General features: G+C 36.7%; 1 protein-coding gene across 20 annotated transcripts in view; it reads left to right on the top strand.

Annotated features, from left to right (window-relative positions):
* Positions 1 to 21,816, top strand: part of LOC105463462 (lysine demethylase 6A) — a 235,697-nt gene that overhangs the window by 202,514 nt on the left and 11,367 nt on the right. For 16 of the 20 annotated variants that reach the window (XR_003013918.2, XM_011710615.2, XM_071088327.1 and 13 more), the window contains 7 exons: positions 132 to 337; positions 3,256 to 3,320; positions 3,395 to 3,469; positions 4,149 to 4,297; positions 6,591 to 6,705; positions 10,461 to 10,648; positions 11,439 to 11,580. Coding sequence is in view for 19 of the 20 variants with exons in the window: in XM_011710615.2 (XP_011708917.1) it covers positions 132 to 337; positions 3,256 to 3,320; positions 3,395 to 3,469; positions 4,149 to 4,297; positions 6,591 to 6,705; positions 10,461 to 10,648; positions 11,439 to 11,580 (940 nt within the window). In the remaining variant the exon portion in view is untranslated. The other 4 variants (XM_071088330.1, XM_071088329.1, XM_024787274.2 and 1 more) reach the window with 3 other exon arrangements.

Here is a 21,816-nt window from a genome sequence, read left to right as displayed (position 1 = left end):
TAGTTTTTTATGGGAACTGGATACAGTGCCATAAAATGCTTTACCTTCTTCCTTTAAAAAAAATACAAGCACTTAAAATATTATCCCAAATATAATTTTCATTTTTTAACTACATTTATGTATTCATGAAGACCTGGGACTTTTCTCTACTAAAACTTTGGTGGAAGCTAACAATGAACATATGGTAGAAGTGAGGACACAGTTGTTGCAGCCAGCAGATGAAAACTGGGATCCCACTGGAACAAAGAAAATCTGGCATTGTGAAAGTAATAGATCTCATACTACAATTGCTAAATATGCACAGTACCAGGCCTCCTCATTCCAGGAATCATTGAGAGTAAGTATTTGTATCCTAAAGATTATTTTAGGACTTTAAAGATGATTTTACTTTGGAGTTTTGAAAGGACACATTACTTTTATATGCATCTCATCATTTTATGTTACATAAAATACTTTGTAAGTGCTATCCAGTTTTCTTGTAGGTATGTATGTATGTATGTATGTATGTATGTATGTATGTATGTATTTTGAGACGGAGTCTCCCTCTGTCGCCCAGGCTAGAGTGCAATGGCACGATCTTGGCTCACTGCAACCTCTACCTCCCAGGTTCAAGCGATTCTTCTGCCTCAGACTCCCGAGTAGCTGGGATTACAGGCACGTGCCACCACGCCCAGCTAACTTTTTTGCATTTTCAGTAGAAACTGGGTTTCACCATGTTGGCCAGGCTGCTCTCGAACTCCTGACCTCAAGTGATTCGCCTACCTCAGGCTCTCCCAAACTGCTGGGATTACAGGCGTGAGCCACCACACCCACCCTCGGTTTGCTTTTAGTAAAGTCTAAACAAACCCATGGGTTCATGAAGTAAATATCATCATGGGGAAATAGAATTACTGTCTAGTGAAATATGTCCTTCATTTCTGGGATACTTTTTTTAGAGCAGGGTTTCTTAACTTCCGTAGTATTGACATTTTGGACTGGATAATTCTTTATTGTGGGGGGACTGTCTTGCACCTTGCAGGGTATTTATTAGCATCTCTGGCTTCTCAAAAATATCTCCAGACATGTCAAATATCCCCTGAAGGGCACATTCGCTCCTGGTTGAGAACCACTAATTTAGAGGATAAACTAAGTCTTAGGTTTATTTTATGCTTGCAAAATCCCGTCTTGTCTTCCCTTTTTTTTCTTCTGCCAGATTAGTGTTATCTCATAGACAACTCCTGCAGGAAACATTAGTGTTCTTCTTACCAATCTTAGGCTATAAGAGAAAACTGAAGGAGGAAATTAAAAAAACAAAAATATAAAACTCAGAGGGTTATTATTATTAAAAGACCCATATAGCCCTTTCAGCACTGAAGCATTACAAAAATCCTCTAGCACTATAATGAGAACTTTGTGAATTCTCCTACAAAGTGAACATAATACATCCAAATAAATGAGTTTATTAAATGTATTACTCAAATACTTGTCTGCACTAAGTTGTTTGTTCTTCACATATCCTACCACTGATAGTATGTGGCTGAAAGTCTTTAATTTGTGATTCATTAGATTTGCTTGTTGTCTCTGTTTAAAATTCTGCCAACTCATACTTTCAATTAAGATAGCATTTCTACCTGTAAATTATATTTGTCTTCCTTTCCCACTTGCCGCTCCCTATATACTACAAAGAAATTCATCCAGTAAAAACTATTCTGTGACTTTACTGAGTTCCAGTGAATTCGTTGTCCATATAAATCTGTAGTTCAAACTTTCAAAAGGCTTCAAGTACCTGCTAATATTATAGTCAGGATAGAATAAGTAGTAAGAAGGAGTCAAAGATCATCAAAGGAAAATTTGGAGGAAGAGTTGAAAAGCAAAGATAGTAAGAGGCAGTCTATTTAAATGGGGAGAGTTCCATAACCAAAGAAAGCATGGGGGTTTTTTGTTGTTGTTTTGAGACGAAGTTTCGCTCTTGTTGCCCAGGCTGAAGTGCAATGGCGTGATCTCGGTTCACTGCAACCTCTGCCTCCCGGATTCAAGCAATTCTCCTGCCTCAGCCTCCCGAGTAGCTGGGATTACAGGCATTTGCCACCACATGCAGCTAATTTTGTATTTTTAGTAGAGACAGTGTTTCTCCATGTTGATCAGGGTGGTTTCGAACTCCCAACCTCAGGTGATCTGCCCACCTTGGCTTCCCAAAGTGCTGGGATTGCAGGCGTGAGCCACCGCGCCCGGCCAGCATGGGGTTTTTTAGTATGCTTTAAGACATGGACCATTACATGTGAAAAGTTTGACAAATGTTCAGACACTATACATTTAAAGGAATGGAAGCCAAAGGTCAGAAGTACTGCTAACTTAGAAATCATAAAACAGTGTTAACAGATACCATGTCCGTGACTCAGGAGTTGTAAATAAAAGTAATATTTGCATTGAAAAATACCTATATTTATCCAGCACTTGAATTACCAATGTTAGAAACATTTTGTCATTTGTGTATAATTCTTTGTGGAATAAATACTTCCTGGAAGAACTTTTCCTTTGTTCATAATCAAGAATAAAAAGTATCTTACCTTCTACTCTTACACATATATAGTTGTGTACACATGCACACACCTCTGCTAGCTTATATCATTTGTAATCAAGATTGGGATGTCCTAGGCCTTTCAGCTTTACTCAAGTTTTCTCTCCTCTTGAAAATGGGGCAAGTATGAGAATCTGTAATATAACGTTGTGGCTAGTGGAGGAAGTTGGATACCATGCCGGTGAGATTCGACTTTTCTTGGGTATTTATTTATTTAATGTGGTGTTTGAAGAAATTTTCATGTGTAAGAGGCCTATAGAAACTTAGTTTGAAGGCCAGGTGTGATGATTCACGCCTGTAATCCCAGCACTTTGGGAGGCTGAGGCCAGTAGACAGCTTGAGCGCAGGAGTTTGATACTAGCCTGGGCAACATGGCAAAACCCCGTCTCTACCAAAAATACAAAAATCAGCTGGGCATGGTCATGCGCACCTATAGTCCCAGCTACTCAGGAGGCTGAGGCAGGAGAATCGTTTGAGCCCAGGAGGAGGAGGTTGCAGTGAGCCGGGATCACACACTGTACTCCAGCCTGGGCAACAGGAGTCAAACCCTGTCTCAAAATATTAAAAACATGAAACTTAGTTTCAAAACACAAATAATACTATTCAATCTAGATATGAATTTTTTTTTTCAGTTGTATGGTGGAAAGGATTGCCAGTTGTACAACACTAAACTAGAATGCTTTTTGCTTAATCTATAGGAAGAAAATGAAAAAAGAAGTCATCATAAAGACCACTCAGATAGTGAATCTACATCGTCAGATAAGTAAGTCATTTTTAATGTCCACTTAGTATTTCTTTTTAAAAGGCATGTTTCTAATCCTGTGTCTCTTTTTTAAGTTCTGGGAGGAGGAGGAAAGGACCCTTTAAAACCATAAAGTTTGGGACCAATATTGACCTATCTGATGACAAAAAGTAAGTCCTTATAGTAATATTTCTGTGAACTAATGCAAAGAGTTATCCTGTGCTAGACTGGGAATTCTCTACAATTTCCTCTTCTGTTTCATTTATTTTCTTTTGTTTTTAAGTTGACATGAATTTAAGCTAAACTTTTTCTGCTATATTTTACAATTGAAATTTAAAATTTTTTTTTTTTTTTCCCAAAAGTAGAGATGGAGTCTCACTGTGTTGCCCAGGCTTGTGTTGAACTCCTGGGCTCAAGAGATCCTTCCACCTCAGCCTTCCAAAGTGTTGGGGTTACAGTTGTGAGCCACTGCACCTTGCCAGATTTTTTTTTTTACCTAAAACTTTTCTATAGTTTTTCATCAAGACTCTGACTATGTGCTAATTACGTAATCACAAAATTATATTTTTAATTATATGAAATAGTTACATGAAAATGTATTTATAAAATATAATTGTACAACTGTTAGTATTTTTTCTTTTATTTACTTGGTCAATAATTTTTATGCCTATTTTTGTTGGGAAGTATTCTTTGGAAAAATTGAAAAATTTAAGTTTTTTCCTATGGAAAAGTAAAATATTTATAGACCTAATTGTTTTTCTGATTGGAACCCAAGAGTTTTGAAGAAATGGTAAACTTCCACAGATACTTGTAGCAGAGTTTCACTTTTGATGTGTTATTTTATTGCAGGTGGAAGTTGCAGCTACATGAGCTGACTAAACTTCCTGCTTTTGTGCGTGTCGTATCAGCAGGAAATCTTCTAAGCCATGTTGGTCATACCATACTGGGCATGAACACAGTTCAACTATACATGAAAGTTCCAGGGAGCAGAACACCAGGTAATTTGTATGAACTAACATACCTTGTTAAAATTGAAAACAAAATCAAAATATGAAACATGCAAAGACAGCCAGGATCTTGTCATTTATAATGAATAAAACTGAAAGAGTTGTTCCTGTTATAATGTTAGACTTTTTAACTGGGCTCAGATTAAGATTTTTCCCCTTTTCATTATCTTTTTTTAGTGTAATAGCCCAGAAACAGTATAACAATTTAATCTGGAAAGGGGTCATTGGAGCACCACTGGGAAATAAGTTCTTTTGGCCTGAAGACTCTCTTGTTAGTCCCATCTGTTGCAGAGAGTGATGGGGTGCAGTGTTTTTTAATTTTTCTTTTAACCCAAGTAACAATAAAAAGTATGTTTTATATGTAACCAAATGCACATGTATGTATACAGCAGCAGTTTTATCGAACAGTATGTTTTCCAGTCTATTCCATTCTGTTTCATTTAAAAACTAAAGTGTAGGTTGCAGTTTTCTAAGTGGATCACAACTCACAGTTTAAAAATAACTTCATGATGTGGAGACATTACTAGACTCATTCTAATAACTAGTCTAGACTTTGCCACTAATTAGGCTTGTCACTTTTGATAAGTTACATTTCTTCTTTAGGTCTTTTTCTTCATTTGTAAAGTGAATTACATTGTTTTTAGACTTAAATTTTCTATCCAATACTGAAGTACTATCTTCTTTGTGCTCCTTTGCATTAACATGAAATTTCACAGGGTGATATTCAAAATATTTAACAGTTGCTACAATCCCAGCACTGATCAGTTAGAAGAGATACTGTTGATAACCAGTTCAACTGTACCAATGTACTGTGGGCTGCAGGTCTCCCTCAGGTGCTTCTCTTTGCTACTTGATGCAGCCATGGTTTGAAAACCAGACTGCTTCCTTCTTTGTTCACATTCTCACTGAGTCATGCTTAAGAATTGTTTGAAAATAGGGCTATGCTTGCTTCTGGGTAAAATGGGTCAGTGGTTCCCCATCCTGGCTGCTGATTTGATTCTCCTGGTCCTTTGTTTCTTTTTCTTTTCTTTTCTTTTTTTTTTTTTTTTTTTTTTTTTTTTTTTGTTAAGAGACAGGGTCTTGGTATGTCACCCAGGCTGGAGTGCAGTGATGTGATCATAGCTCACTGTAATCTTGTTTAACTCCTGGGCTCAAGCAATTCTCCTGCCTCAGCCTCCCAAGTAGCTAGGACTACAAGTGCATGCCACCATGCCTGGCTAATTGTTTCGAGGTTCACATAATGACTTCAAGTTATCCTTCCCTCTGGACCTCCTAAAGTGCTGGGATTATAGGCTTGAGTCACCACACCTGGTAGCTTTTAAAAAAATATGTAATTAATTAATCTCTAGGATTCAGATCCATGCATGTGGGTGGGTGGGTTGGTTTTTAACTGAGGTCCCCAGAGGATTCTAATATACAGCCAGGATTAGAACTATTGGTTATAATTGTTATCCTCAGACCATTAGAAGCCCAGTTCTGTCCTATTTTATCCATAGTCAGGTAAAGTGCAAAGAGTTCTGGAATACATGATGGAAGAACTATATTCTGTTCTGTACTCTATCATTGGACACTGATATAAATGTTGGGCAAAAAACATTATTTTGAGTACCTTGTTATGGGGTAAACGCTGTTCCTGGAGATTAGTTCATAAGGAAAGAAATGGTAATGATATCTATAATAGCTAATATTTATTGTTTACTGTATACAGATGGTCCCTGAGTTGAAATGGTGTAACTTACCACTTTTGGACTTTATGGTGGGTTTATCAGAGTATTAAATGCATTTTGAACTCAAGGTATTTTTCAGCTTACTGTGGGTTTATCAGGATGTAGTCCCATCTGTAAGTCGAGGAACATCTGTATTAGGCAGTTTTATGCATTCATTAGTTTATCAATCTTCAAAACAGCCCAACAATTTATAGAGATTATTATTATCTGTTCTTACATACAGGGAAACTGAGTCAGAATGGTTTACCAACTTGCCCAGGTTCATGTAATGACTAAGCCAAGGAGCCTGGCTCCAGAGCCTAATCTCTTAACCATGATTATACTGCCTATCATAGAAGCTCTTACTGAGTATGTTAGGAGTTGACATAAAAATGCTACAGTGATGAAGAACTAAATACTACTATAGTGTTCTCTGTTGAGCATTTGTAAGGTTTTGTTTCCAAAGACCCATTTTTCTATAAACTTATAGTGTGAAGATTAATTTTTTTCTGTATAAGTACCATGTGCTAACCAATTGCGCCACTGGAGCTCCAATTTTTTTTCTTTTCACATTTCAGGTCATCAAGAAAATAACAACTTCTGTTCAGTTAACATAAATATTGGCCCAGGTGACTGTGAATGGTTTGTTGTTCCTGAAGGTTACTGGGGTGTTCTGAATGACTTCTGTGAAAAGTAGGTTTCCAAAGTAAATTTTCTTAAAACACGTACTAGAAAGCAGTAATTGTAAAGGACAACTTACCAAGCTGGATATCCTAATGGATACATTGCCAGTATTCACTTACCATTCAGCAAAGAATTCATTTTAAATTATTTGATTCCAAACCTTATATTTTGTGAAATTGGAAATACTTTAAAAAAGATGCCATGAAACAACTTCATGCAATAGTAGTACCCATGAATTTAAGAAGATAGAAAAGTTGAGTTATTAGTTAATTTTTAAAATGCATACTTATTCATTTGAAAGGTGTGTATTCCAAGAAAAATTGTTTTGTTATAAATGGTTTTAGGAAGTAGAAGGAATTCTTTATTGAGCACCTGTACAGGCTGTGAATAACTCAAGCTTGACCATAATACCCTTTGCCATATCATGATATAAATTCTTTTTAAACTGACAACTTTTTCTAGGAAGAAATTTTATAAAATGTATTATTACTTTATTTTTTATTTTTAAATAGAGATGGGGTTTCACCATGTTGCCTAGGCTGCTCTTGAACTCCTGAGCTCAGGCGATCGACCTGCCTGGGCCTCCTACAGTGCTGGATTACAGGCGTGATCCACCACATCAGCCCAGATTTTGTTTTCTCTAGTTGAAAGAATTGGATAGTTCCTTTCCTTAAGATCTCAGAAATAGCTTTTATTTCTGTATCTTGCGTTAGAAAGTACTTTGGAATTTTTTTTTTTTTTAGTTGGTTTCAATTTGATCATTTGTCTAAATAGAACCTTATTCTCTTTCTTCTTTTCTAGAAAGTACTTTATTATATAAGGACCTGATATTTTCATTTAGTAATAACATTAGAAAATTAGTATAGGATGAAAATGTACATTATATACACATTTGGTGTTATGCCCCCACCCCAATTAAAGGGGGGAAAAAAACCCACAGGAAACATTTACATATGAGATGACTTTGAAAACTAATTATACACGTATTCCACATACTAACTTCTTTATGTTTATTTTTCCTTTTTTTGAGTTGGAGTCTTGCCGTGTTGCCCAGGCTGTAGTGCAATGGCACAATCTCAGCTTACTGCAGCATCCACCTCCCAGGTTCAAGCAATTCTCCTGCCTCAGCCTCCTGAGTAGCTGGGATTACAGGGGTGTGCCACCATGCCCTGCTAATTTGTGTATTTTTACTAGAGACAAGGTTTCACCATATTGGCCAGGCTGGTCTTGAACTCCTGACCTCGTGATCCACCCACCTTGGCCTCCCAAAGTGCTGGGATTACAGGCGTGAGCCACCACGCCCAGCCCCATACTAACTTCTGATTTCTTACTTTGGTTTAAGAATCTTTGCTTAAATATTTGGATTTAGTAAGAAGTGCATTGTAGTTAAAAAACAAAAAAAGATACTAATCCACAGTTTACTTACATAAAAGCAAGGGATAATTACCTTATATTGTCTTCACTATTCATATACTGGTTTCTTTCAGTGTAAGAAAGCCAAAGATAGGGAGTTTTAAAGCTTCTAATGTACTGATGAAATAACCTGATCTACTTTAATCTGTACTTTTTTTGTGGACCAGCAGTCCAGTAGCAGCAGAGAAAGAACATTGTTATATAGAAAATCTCCATTGTGCTATAGAAAGATTTTTATTTCTTGAACTTTGAGTTAATACTATATTGTTGCAGCTATAATACAGGAATCCTTATTCATTGTTTCTGAGTAGCGACTGGCTATTTTTAGGGTGTAGTTTTTTTTCCTATCTAAATGGAGAGGTGTCTTGGGAAAAAAAAGATAATTAGGATAAGCAGATGACATCCAAAAAGCTTGAGCTTAGGGATAATAAAAATATCAAGTTAGGAGGAAGGGTTAGGTAAATTTAATAACTCAGTTGTGAAAGTAGTACTTGTTTCTTCAGCGTTTCACTGTAATTTTGTTTCACATAAAGATTGTTGCTTTTGATAGTGACTATATACTGTATCTGTAGTTTATTTTATGGCTTTAAGTAATACCTGTCTTGAAATAACCATTCTTTTGAATATATGATTAAAACGATGCATACTTTTTGGTAAGTTTAATTTTTGGGGGGGGTTCTATTTGGGATTACTTGCTTGCTTTTGGATAAAAAGTTTTCTCTAATTTTGTAATGACAATACATGGGTGAAATAAGGCTAAGATTTGTGTTTATAGCCATTTTTTGCTTTATAGGCAACTTTTTCTGGACTGTATCTACTTGGCCTTGTCACACACAATAAGCCCATCCTTATCTCTTTGCAGTTAGGCTACCATTTTCACTCTAGTCTAAACCTTTGAGAGTAGCCTTGCATTTTTCAAGAGAGAAAAAGAGAGACTAAGGTTCTTTCTAGATCATAGTTTGGCAATTTATTTTCCATAAAGGACCAGATAATATTTTCGGCTTTGCAGATCATACGCTGTCTGTCACAACTGTGTCATTGTAACAGGCACAGTCAGAGATAGTACGTAAGTGAATGGACATAGCTGTATTCTAATAAGTTTTATTTATAGAAACAGGCAGTGGTCTGAATTTGGCTCATGAACCATAGTTTGCCAACCCTTGATCTAGATAAAAAATTAAATTTAAACCAGTAAAAACAATTGTATACTTTCTCATGTGCTATAGCACAAGATAAATAAAGTAAGATTATTTCTTAGATCTTACGGAAAGGAACATTTTTACTGTGTAAGTTTTTCTTTCCCCAAAATATGAAATTTGAAGTAGTTAATTCAATTTTATAAAGTTCTTTTATGGGAAAAGTGACTATGTGGTTTAAAAAGTACTTCATATCATGATGGAGAATAAGAAGCCGGATATTAAAATAAAAGCTTAATAATATGATCTATGGAATGTTTCCAAAGTATATTGGTAGTAGTGGTCATGATTATTTGTGCACGTGCATGATTGTTTGTTTTTGATAGTTGTTTTGAACTGCGTAGTTTTAATCAGCTAATCATCAAAACTATGTGGAGTCTGACATCCAGTCTCCTTTTCCTCAGAAATTAAGGGAAGTTCCTGGTACTTGTATTGCCACAGTGTTCCTGTTTATGGATTTAAATGACTTGATGTCAACTCTACCTTCCATTTACCTTTTAGGGGTTTCTAGGTGCTCCAGGCAGAAGGCTTCAGTCAAAAATAGTCTTTGTTGATATGAAATTAAAAATTAACTTATGTGTTACTTGAAAGTAGCTTTGGATTTCATTTGGATCTTTGAAAAATCAATTTAAGATAGTAATACTGGGCCGGTTCACTTACTACAGGTATTATAATGCCTGTAATCCCAGCACTTTGGGAGGCCAAAGCAGGCGGATCTCCTGAGGTCAGGAGTTCGAGACCAGCTTGGCCAACCTGGTGAAACCCCGTCTCTACTGAAAATACAAAATTAGCCAGGCGTGGTGGCAGGTGCCTGTAATCCCAGTTACTCCGGAGGCTGAGGCAGGAGAATTGCTTGAGCCCGGGAGGCAGAACTTACAGTGAGCCTAGATGGAGCCACTGGACTCCCACCCAAGCAACAGAGCAAGACTTGGTCTCAAAAAAAAAAAAAAATGCTAACACTGATCTTTAGTAATTTAGTACTCAACCATAATTACACACTCTTTATATACATACAGCAGATCTTTTTAGACAAGCAATTACGTTTCAATAAAATGAACAAGTGTTCATTAAAAAAATTTTTGATGTTTTCTTCCAGTCTTACTAGGAGCTTCTTAATATAGTTGATCCATTTACATTATTTTTTTCTTATTTCAGAAATAATTTGAATTTCCTAATGGGTTCTTGGTGGCCCAACCTTGAAGATCTTTATGAAGCAAATGTTCCAGTGTATAGGTTTATTCAGCGACCTGGAGATTTGGTCTGGATAAATGCAGGCACTGTTCATTGGGTTCAGGCTATTGGCTGGTGCAACAACATTGCTTGGAATGTTGGTCCACTTACAGGTATTATAAAGAATATGCTTAAAAAAAGTTAATTTATAAAGGATTATATCCAATAGGTCTGTTCCTTTTTTCTTGAAATATAACTTACTAAAAGTTGTAAGAAGAATGTCTCCTTCCATAGAATTGCAATTTGTAGTACAATAAATTAAATTCAAGTTAACAAATGGAAATCTAAGAGCGTAGATATTAGCAAAAAACAGGTTTATGGCTTTAATATACATGAAGGGTATAATAATAATTTTTAGAGTGCTTGGTTTTATTTTATTTAAAAAAAAACCCTTATGAGAGAAAACAGTAGAAAATTTATTCTTTCACATTAAAAAAAATCTAGTATTTCATATGAATAGATCTGTAATGTCAAAATCTGTTTGAATTACGTCTGCCTTCAGGCAGTACTCACTTAAGGTTAAGAATGTGGAGTTTAGAGCCAAAAAGACCTGGATTAGGACCAGGATCTGGCTCTTGTAACTTTGGGCAAGTTATTTAACCTCTCTGGTCCTCGATTTCTTCATCTGTATAATGGAAGTAATGAAATTAATAAGGTGATGGTGAAGAGTAAATGAGATAATGGGTAAAAATAAAAACACAATGCTTGGCATATAGTCATAGGAAGTGCTCTTTATATGATTGCTAATATTACTACTGTAATTATCATAAAGCATAATTATTTTTATAGTGTTTTGAGGTTTTTCAGAATTGATGTTGAAGATATCACCTGAGCAGGTGATAATGGTTATCTTCATATCTTTTGGTACTTTGGGTTGCTTTATAACTGTTTTTTTTTTCCTAGCCTGCCAGTATAAATTGGCAGTGGAACGGTACGAATGGAACAAATTGCAAAGTGTGAAGTCAATAGTACCCATGGTTCATCTTTCCTGGAATATGGCACGAAATATCAAGGTCTCAGATCCAAAGCTTTTTGAAATGATTAAGTAAGTCTTTCCTAAAACTGCTGTAGTCCCTCTCTTTTTGGGGAGTGTTAACTATTAAGGTTTTTTTCTCCCTTAGAATTATGTTGACATCAAAGCAAAGTGGTCCAGAAGTCTAGCAGAATGTAATATGAGAATCCACATGTTAAAAACATTTTTCCCTTGCAACTAGCCCACTATGGTACAGAAAGGAAAAAAAGACACATATGATTATAAATCAGTAGAGTCACAAACCTGTGCTTCTTTCCCATTTCCCTCTGAACCACCTGATATCCCAGGATAACTTTAGTTTTAATATTGAAAATCTACCATTAGTAACTTGAGGGGAAAATGGCATCACAGAATATTTGTTGTCACAGACAAATTAGCAGTTAATATAGGGATTTGACTAAAATGCTAATTTTTAAATTTTTAATTAAATCATCTATCTTTTAAAGTGTCTCTTTTCTGAGCTACTTAAAAAAATTTAGGGGCCGGGCGTGGTGGCTCAAGCCTGTAATCCCAGCACTTTGGGAGGCTGAGACGGGCGGATCACGAGGTCAGGAGATCGAGACCATCCTGGCTAACATGGTGAAACCCCGTCTCCACTAAAAAATACAAAAAACTAGCCGGGCAAGGTGGCAGGAGAAGGGCGTAAACCCGGGAGGCGGAGCTTGCAGTGAGCTGAGATCTGGCCACTGCACTCCAGCCTGGGCGACAGAGCGAGACTCCGTCTCAAAAAAAAAAAAAAATTTAGTATAAATTATGTAAATTCTTATCTAGGACCCTAGTTTGAATACCAGTAAGCTTCACATTTGTTTTCACAGTTTCTATCTTAGCCATTTTGTAAATCTATTTAGAGGTACTATTTTCAAACAGTGCTATATAGCAGTGTTTCCCTAAACTATGTTTTCCTCTACTAGCTCTGTCCCCAAAAGATGGGAAATTCTGGCTATGGAAATATGGGAAATGATAGAGTAAAGTTCAGCAAGTGGACAAGTCCTTTATTTTTATTTATTTTTTGTAAAATATTTTAGATACTGTACATGTTAATGTAATTTGTGAATGAGGGAGAAGAGTTACAGTGTACAGTATTCCCCAAACTTATTTGACCAGTATCTTTTGAAGAATTAGTTTTCTCAAAAGCTCATTTTGGAATACACTGCTTTATATTCATTGATTAAATAAGTTTGTCTTAGTCTTTGTTAAAACAGTGTTTACATTAAGTATTTCTCCTGCAGATAATTTGGTCAGCATGTGTTGTTTTCAAAATGCTGTCTTTTGAAAGTAATCCTGGTTTGTTAAAATGATTTCAAATCTAGATCCAAACTTTTATTTAAACAAAAGTTGTGTGGCCAAGGCAACATGCTTATGAATTATTTTATGACAGTCTTTTCTCAGTTGCACCATTTTATCTAGTTATAGGTAAAAGGGTAGGGGAGACAAAAAGGACCAAAAACCAAATTACAGCAAGTAATATACAAATTCTTTAGAATATTGGATCTTGCGTACCATACTTTCCATAAATATAATTTATAGTGGGGCGGGGAATTGTCTCTCCATTTATCCTGTTATACGTCAGAATGGTACTTTTCCCTGAATAGCAAGTTCAGTGTTATTTTTTGAAACAAAAGTGACGTAAAGTCACTAAAGGTGTTTAGTAAGTTGGAGGTAGTCATAAACTAGATGCTAAGTCAGATCACTTAAAAGTAGTTCAATATAGAAGCCATTTATCTAACAGCTATATAGACTGAAAGTAACTCATTACATTATGAGTAGATTAGGATTTTATAATTGGAAAGGATTTTAAGGTCACTTAATCAGCTCCTACTTAATATAGTAATCTTATCTATATTCATAATTTGTGATCATCCAGTGACTTAAACATTATTTTCACCTCACTATAATTCTTGCAAGTTGTTTACAGAATAACCTAAAGTCTACCTGTCATTTGGTCCCGATTTCCTGAGTATATTTAGGATTTATGCAGAATAAATCCCATTCAACAAATGTTTGAAAACTAACTCTATGCCAGACACTGTTCTAGGCACTGATAATAGACATACCAATGTTTAAGATGAAATTCCTGTTCTCTGGAGACTTAAATTCTAGTAGGACAAGAAAGAAACCCCCAGTATAATTTATTTATATGAATAAGATAAAATACAGTAATATTTGGGAGGAGGGAAGGTCAGAGTGCTTCTTTTGCTTAACGGGTCTGAGAATGTGAGTTTTCTGCTTAGCCCTGAATAATGAGGTGAAATCAACTACACAGAGATCTATGGGTAGAACCTTTCATATACAGAGAACAGATGAAGGCTAAATTGGGAATAACTTTGGCATGTTTATGGGACAAAAAGGTCAGGGTGACTATAGCTGAATGAGAGGAAGAGTGATGGCGATAAACTTAACCAAGCAAGCAGGAACGAGATCGTACATGGGCTTTCTGGACATGGTAAGAAGTTTGTATATTAATTATAGGTGTTACAGCTTGCCATCGAGGATTTTAAGCAGGAAACGAATAGGTTTCACTTTAAATTTAAAAAAACGGATCTAGTGGCTGGGCGCAGTGGCTCATGCCTATAATCCTAGCACTTTGGGAGGCTGAGGTAAGCCAGATCACTTGAGTTCGGGAGTTTTACCAGCCTGGCCAACTTGGTGAAACCCCGTCTCTACTAAAAATACAAAAATTAGCCAGGCATGGTGACGGGTGCCTGTAATCCCAGCTACTCTGGAGGCTGAGGCAGCGGGGGTGGTGGGGCGCTCCACTTCACTCCAGTCTGGGTGAAAGAGCGAGACTTGTCTCAAGAAAAAAAAAGAAAAAAAGAAAATGGATCTAGTTGCTTTGTGTGGAATGGGTTCCAAGGGGTAAGCTTAGAAGTAGGGAGGACAAATTAGGAGGCAATTGTAACAGTACAGACCAACCTGGACAGAGATTTCCCTGTAAAAATAGAGAGAGGGGTCAAACTAGGGAGTCTTGTGGAGCTAAAGCTCATAGAACTTGCTCATAAATTAGGTGGTTGGGTGAGAGGGAGAAAGGAACCAAGGAAAACTTATCCATAGTCTTCTTGTTGTCTGATTGTCATTAATTTAAACATTAGTCACCTCTGTCATCTTTTCCATTCCCTACCCCATCCTCAATATTCTTGTTATCCTTTGAGACTCCTTCCAGTTTATCATTGTTCCTCTCAATACTTAAAATGTTGAGGTCAGACATACAAAATTTGGGTGTTTTTCCACTTATAATTTATAGTGATACTGTTTATTTCTTTTTTTTTTTTTAACCTAGATGCACTTACATTCTTATCTATACTCCATTTTGCCCTATACTACAAAATGTCTAGGCCGGGCGCGGTGGCTCAAGCGTGTAATCCCAGCACTTTGGGAGGCCGAGGCGGGCGGATCACAAGGTCAGGAGATCGAGACCACGGTGAAACCCCGTCTCTACTAAAAATACAAAAAATTAGCCGGGCGCGGTGGCGGGCGCCTGTAGTCCCAGCTACTCAGGAGGCTGAGGCAGGAGAATGGCGGGAACCCGGGAGGCGGAGCTTGCAGTGAGCCGAGATCGCACCACTGCACTCCAGCCTGGGCAACAGCGTGAGACTCCGTCTCAAAAAAAAAAAAAAAAAGTCTAATCATTTAAATCTTGATTGTATTCCTTGTGATATTAACAGTTCTCCTCCCAGCTTGAGTACCTATTGACGCATCAGTTGAAAATGTTAACCACAAGTCTAGACCCCTAGGCCTTGCTTTATAAGCCTCCCTTTTTGAAATAATTGTCATTGAGCCATTGCCAAAAATGTACTTTTCAGCAGCCAACGTGGCTCCCTTTCTTTGATTTAATGAGTCTTTGCTTATTGTATACAAGGCTCTTGGCTAGGCTCTTAGGGTTTATAAATACATGGTATAGGTCCTTTCTTAGTGCAATTAAGTAAAATAGATTGAAAGAAATTTGGTGATAGATCCACTGATGTTTCCAGCCCAAGGAGTCAGAGAGGTTTTTTTTAAAAAACTGTGTATTCTGGGGAAGAATGTATTTTGTGTGATGGGTGAAAATGAGGAGGCAGGGAGAAGAGAAAGGAATAGCACTTAAGCCAGCTTAAAACCAGACTCTTGCACCATCAGAAAGATGCCCCAGTTCATCCATAAAATAGCCTACATAGCATATCTCCTTAAGTCCAGCACAGTTAAATGTTTTCGTCCAGTGAAGGAGTAAATCCCTTTTCTTCACTTGAGCTCCAGGCAAATAGTTGGCTTATGTAGAGAGGCCATGTTGTATGAATAACTCTAGTCTTCAACCACTAAAGTCATGCTCAACATGGTAATTCTGAAAGGCTCAGAGGAACTCTGGAGAAGAATAGCAAATGTATACTCCAACTCATGTTCTCTTCCTCCTGTTGTCATTCTCTCCCCTATACCGCTCTTTTTTGCCCTCCCTCCTGATTACCCTCCCTGCTGTGCATTTGCGTGAGCTTAAATGTATATACGATACAACTGCTATATGTTTATTGACAATAATTGGTGGTATGTTTTGGCTTGAGCGCAATGTGTGATGAGTAGTAGAGTAAGATATAGTTGTAAAAGTTGGTTAGAAGCCGATTATGCTTTGTGTACTAAACTTAAGACTTTCTTCTGTTGGAGAGCTCTTGGTGGGTTTTTAATTAATATGATCTAATTTAGGTTTCATAAAGGTGTTTCTAGCTATTAAATAGAGCAAACTTTTGGATAGTAAGAGAAAGGAGTGAATCAGAGATTCTTTGGCTTTTAAGTCTGGATACTTAGATGGTTTAGTAATATTGCTAGTTAATAAATCGGGCTTAGCACTTAGCCAAGCACTGAGCAAAGTGCTTCCCAGACTGTACTCACTTATTTCTCACAGCATCCCAAGGTCATTCAATTGACTAGAGGTAGAGCCAAGATTTAAACCCCTATCTGTCTGTGAAAGTGCTTGAGTGAATTTATGGCACATGACTTCATTTGGGGACAAGTTTGGGGAGCCAGTTAAAGAGTTGGATAGAGCTATTTAGAAGAAGCTGACTAGGGAGTCATCTACCTAGGAATTTGTGACTGTCTTGAGAGGAAAAGGAAAGAAAAAGTTGGGGGTAGCACTTTGTGGGGGATATTCCTGTTTAAGAAAAAGGAATAGGTGAGCTAGATAACAGGAGAGCATGGAGACTGAATTGTTGCAGAAATAGAGAAGGAGGTATTTTTCCACAAGCACAGTTTTGCCGTGTAATTGTTATATCCACATCATTGCTCTGGTCTTCAAATCTAGTAGTTCCTGCCAAAAAATGAAGTGGTGTTGGTTTTTTCTGGTTTGTGAGCTGTGCCAGTTCTTAATAAATGGTTCTCCCTTGCCATTCCTTCCCTCTGCTTTGAGTTATTTTCTTCATCTCCTGTTCACTCTGCCACCCACAGCAGTTTGGCTTTCTACCCTTGGTAAGCCCAACACTTCTCTTGTTGAGGTCACCAGTGACCAACTGTTGTATATCTGCAAAGGCACTAATGTACACTTTCTTCAGAAATCTACCTTTTTAAGCCTGGCATGTGAATGCCTCAAATCTGATTCCCACTTGCCTTGTCAGCCATTTCTCCCACTGCTGCCTTTAAATGTGTGCTTGAATTGTTTTCTATTTATTAATATTTTTACCACTCCATTTGCTATTTTAAACCATCTTTAATATGAACTGCAATTTTTACATCTCCCCCTTTTTTTCCTTTGAATCATCTTTTAATAAAGCATTAATTCTGTATATGTTGAGCATACGAATTATAGGCTATATTAAAAGAAAAAATATCAGCTAAATGTAAGAAATGAAATGGAGAAGATATACAAACATAGTCTTCTTCCTTAACTCTCCCCCTGAATTGTTATTTTTAATTCTTAAATACTATGATTCTACAGTGTGTAATTTTTAGGCTTTCATAGTTAAGTGGTAAGCCCGCTCAACCAAAAAGAATGTAAGCAAAATTCTCCTTGTGCCTTCTCATCTGCTCGCTCCCTCAGCTCTACCCAGTTCTTTTTATTCAGTAAATGTTTATTGTGGACTGCATTGTTACCCAGGTTTGTGCTAGGTGAAAGGGATTTGATCACTTCTCAGACTGCTCAAAGTGAATTGAGAAACCGTCAAACCATTAAAACATGTGATCTTTAATGATAGAGATATTGGTAAGAAACCATGGTGGGGCAGCATAGAGGAAGGCTCTTCTGAAAGAGTGGAAGGTTCAGTAAAGGCTTCACTGGAAGTACTACAGCTTCACAGTCTCTTATTGTAAATCCTTTAGGCCAGATGTGTTTTGGAGCTAAGCAAAACCACAATGAGATACCATCTCACACCAGTCAGAATTACTATTCTTAAAAAGTTAAAAAATAACAGGTGCTGGCAAGGATGTGGAGAAAAAGGAACACTTACACTGTTGGTGGGATTGTAAATTAGTTCAACCATTGTGGAAAGCAGTGTGGTGATTCCTCAAAGAGCCAAAAGCAGAACTACCATTCAACTCAGCAATCCCATTACTGAGTATATAACCAAAGGAATATAAATTATTCTGTCATAAAGACACATGCACACATATATTAATTGCAGCACTATTCACAATAGCAAAGACATGGAATCAACCTAAATGCTCATCAGTGGTAGACTGCATAAAGAAAATGTGGTATGTAAATGGGAGCTAACTTATGAGGCCACATGGACGCATAGAGGGGAACAGCAGACACTAGGACCAGTTGGAGTGTGGAGGGTGGGAGGAGAGAAAGGAAAAATAACTAATGGATACTAGACTTAATACCTGTGTGACGAAATAATCTGTACAACAAACCCCCATGACACAAGCTTACCTATAACAGACCACGTGTACCCCTGAACTTAAAAGTTTAAAAGAAAATAATGTTTTTTAGATTTAGAAAAGGTTATTGAGTACATTTATAATATATTGTACCTTCCCAGCGGGTCTGTTGCAGTATCCTGGGATCAAACATATTAATATTTCAGCACTAAAACATAGAAATAGTCACTCTAATGAGCTCAGTGAATACTATAAGTAGCCCCAGGTCAAATTTCAGCGCCACTTGAGTTTATGCAAGATTTATGAAAATTTTGTGGGATTATAATAAGGGATTATGAACCTGTATTTGCACTGGGTTATTTAATAATGGGAAATGGTGTTTTCTTCTGTTGTCACCTCCTGACTCCTCATTATCATTTTGAGAATGAATCGCCTGTAGTTCTTTAAGCAAGTCAATATCACTCTTGCTTTTTCTCTGCACTTTTCCATTCAAGTCTGGTCTTTAAGGACCCTGTGATTCCATGAAGTTCTGTTTATCTGAGTAAGTCATTTAGTAAATCTCTTTGAATTTCTACAACCTAGCCATTTTGCTAAAATACATTAATCATATTCTGCTTCACATTCTTCCAGATGTTTCCTGTGTTGACGTGAGTCCAAAGAATATATATTATCTTGATTACTTCTTTCATTTGATAATGTAGTGAACTCGACTTAAAAGTTCACAGCCTAACTCCGTAGGAAAATTTAAGTGGCAGCTCAGTGCATAACTTTCTCTTTTGACTTCATTTAACTGTTAAATGAATAACTTTTCTCTGCAAATGAACTTAATTTTAATTTCTCCTTTAGACCAAACTTTTAAGTGTCTTTCCCTGGTTTATGCCATACTTGTGTGTTCATGTTAGCTGAAGATAGATTTAAACTTTCGTTGCTAAAAATTTCAGTTAGACTTCACATTGGCAGTGACTGCCAATGAGACGTCTTTATCATTTTTAATATTTTAAATAATGGTCAAATTTGCATGTTGGATCACTTGGTAGCAAGATGAAGCATTAAATGGAAGGCAGAAGATTTAGAGGCATAAATTAGAAGGTAATTGCTCCAGTTCAGACAAAAGGAGAGACAAAGATTAGAGGGTAAAATAGACTACACTTGACGATTGATTGGTGGTAGAGTTAAGGGAGAAATCTGTATTGCTGGACTTTGGCTTGGGCCAGACAGTGGAATATTTGTGCTTGTTGATGAAATTGGGGATAAAGAAGAAATGAGTTGGGTGTAGAGAATGATGGTTATCAACTTGACTAGCTTTAGACATGCAGAACTTGAATTGCTCCTACAAGATTTAAGTTGAAATTTCTATTAAATAGCAACTAGATGGATGTATGGTTCTATTGCTTAGAAAAGGAGTCTGAGATAATACATTTGTAGCCCTCAGCTGGCTGATAGGCAGTCACTGCTAAGGTATTAGCTGTTGAGTTTTCCGAACCATTAGCTATTTTTAAGGTAGAGCAGTGCCCATACAAAGAAATGAATAAAGGAAAACTTTAAGATCAAGGGTACTGATCTCCTTTAATTCAATCAACTATGACAGTTTTTCTAGGTTAATATATCTAGTCTCCTTTAAAATATATAAAATTTACATGTGTAACACATCGCTGTACTCCTCCCCAACTTGTTTATACTTTTTCCTCCAACTTTTACTTTGAAATTTCTTAAACGTACAAAAAAAAGTTGAAATATAGTACAACAAATACCTGTGTAACCTCATTTGGATTCATCAGTTAAGTTTTTGCCACATTTATTCAGCAGTCTCTGTATACGCATACATGCTTGCACGCACTTTTTCATATGAGCTATATGAAAAAGTAATTTGCAGACATCATGACATACCACTTCAAATACTTCATCCTGCGTCTTAAGAATAAGGTTATTCTCCTACATACCTGTAACATGATTTACCATATTTAGGAAACATGAAATTCTGTAGTATGAGTTAATACACAGTCCACATTTAGATTTCCCCAACTATCCAAAAATGTCTTTTTTTTTAAGTGCTTGCCTCTGCTCACTCTACCACCCTTATCTATATTGAATTAAGGTTCACATTTAATTGAGTATGTAGTCATTGTGTCTTCTTTAGTCTCTTTTAAACCTGTGAAAGTCTTTTTTTAATGACATTTTCTTTTTGAAGACAGCATACCTTTGTGTTGTGCGGAGTTCTACCTTCTGGATTTGTTTTCTCATAATTGTATTTGGGGTAAATTTTTGACAAAAACTACTAATGATGTTTACTTTTGTTTAACTCCTGCCTCACTCCAGCATAACTATGTCAGAGATATTTTCCTTAGTGGGTCCTGAGTAAATTAAGTTTTACTAAAAAGGCAATTTGAAAACTTAAAACTAGGGGTGAGGAGATTATTGTTACTTTTTAACCCATCTTTGTCATAGTATATGATTTTTATCCTGTGGTTTTAATTTTACAACTGGTAGATTAAGATTTAAAAGAAACCCTCGCCAGGCTCAGTGGCTCACGCCTGTAATCCCAACACTTTGGGAGGCCAAGTCGGGCAGATCACAAGGTCAAGAGATCAAGACCATCCCGGCTAAAATGGTGAAACCCATCTCTATTAAAACTACAAAAAATTAGCTGGGTGTGGTGGCACACACCTGTAGTCCCAGCTACTTGGAAGGCTGAGGCAGGAGAATCACTTGAACTCGGGAATTGGAGGTTGCAGTGAGCCAAGATTGAGCCACTGCACTCTAGTCTGGGTGATAGAGCGAGACTCTGTCTCAAAAAAAAAAAAAAACACACAAAAACCATCACTCTGCAAATTCACGATTCCCATTTTAAGATATTTGAGATACAATACTTTGGCCTATATTTTATTTTTCTCTTTGTACAATACTAAGACTCTTTACGTCATTTTCGTAAGACTCATACATTCCTTGTTTTGCCTTCTGAAGTATTTTTTTTAATAGGACATTTGAAAGGAATCAAGTGTTAGTGCAGGAGATGAGCTCTGCAGACTGTTGGTACTGATGAGATTTCCCTGTAGATAACAGGCTTTCAGAATAAATAGACTTACAGGTGCAGTTCATAAAGCCGACCCCCAACAAATATGCTATAAGTTGTTATAGTCATGTTGGACCGTTGTCAAGCTAGTGCAATAGTAGTATGTTTGCAATACATTGGAAATGTTGGTTTGTTCACCAGCAACTTTGTGAGTTCCACTTAAATCACCACGATAAGTAGTTTAGTAAATTTTAAAATATGTCAAAAACAGAATGCCAAGGAGTGCATTTTCCTCTGAAAAGTTTAATGTTAGGAAGTCTTAGATTTAGGAGGAGCATATCAAATAGTACGCTGAGGAGTAGAAAGTTAATTTTCAAGATACACATTCACTTGTCTTACCCCCTGTAATCTGCCAGACAATAACACATTCTAAAAATATTAATAACATATAAGCCAATGGT

This window comes from Macaca nemestrina, chromosome X (genome assembly GCF_043159975.1).
Source record: "Macaca nemestrina isolate mMacNem1 chromosome X, mMacNem.hap1, whole genome shotgun sequence".
Classification (NCBI taxonomy): Eukaryota; Metazoa; Chordata; class Mammalia; order Primates; family Cercopithecidae; genus Macaca; species Macaca nemestrina.
Note: the sequence above shows the minus strand (reverse complement) of the source record. Positions and strands in the feature narration are given on the sequence as shown.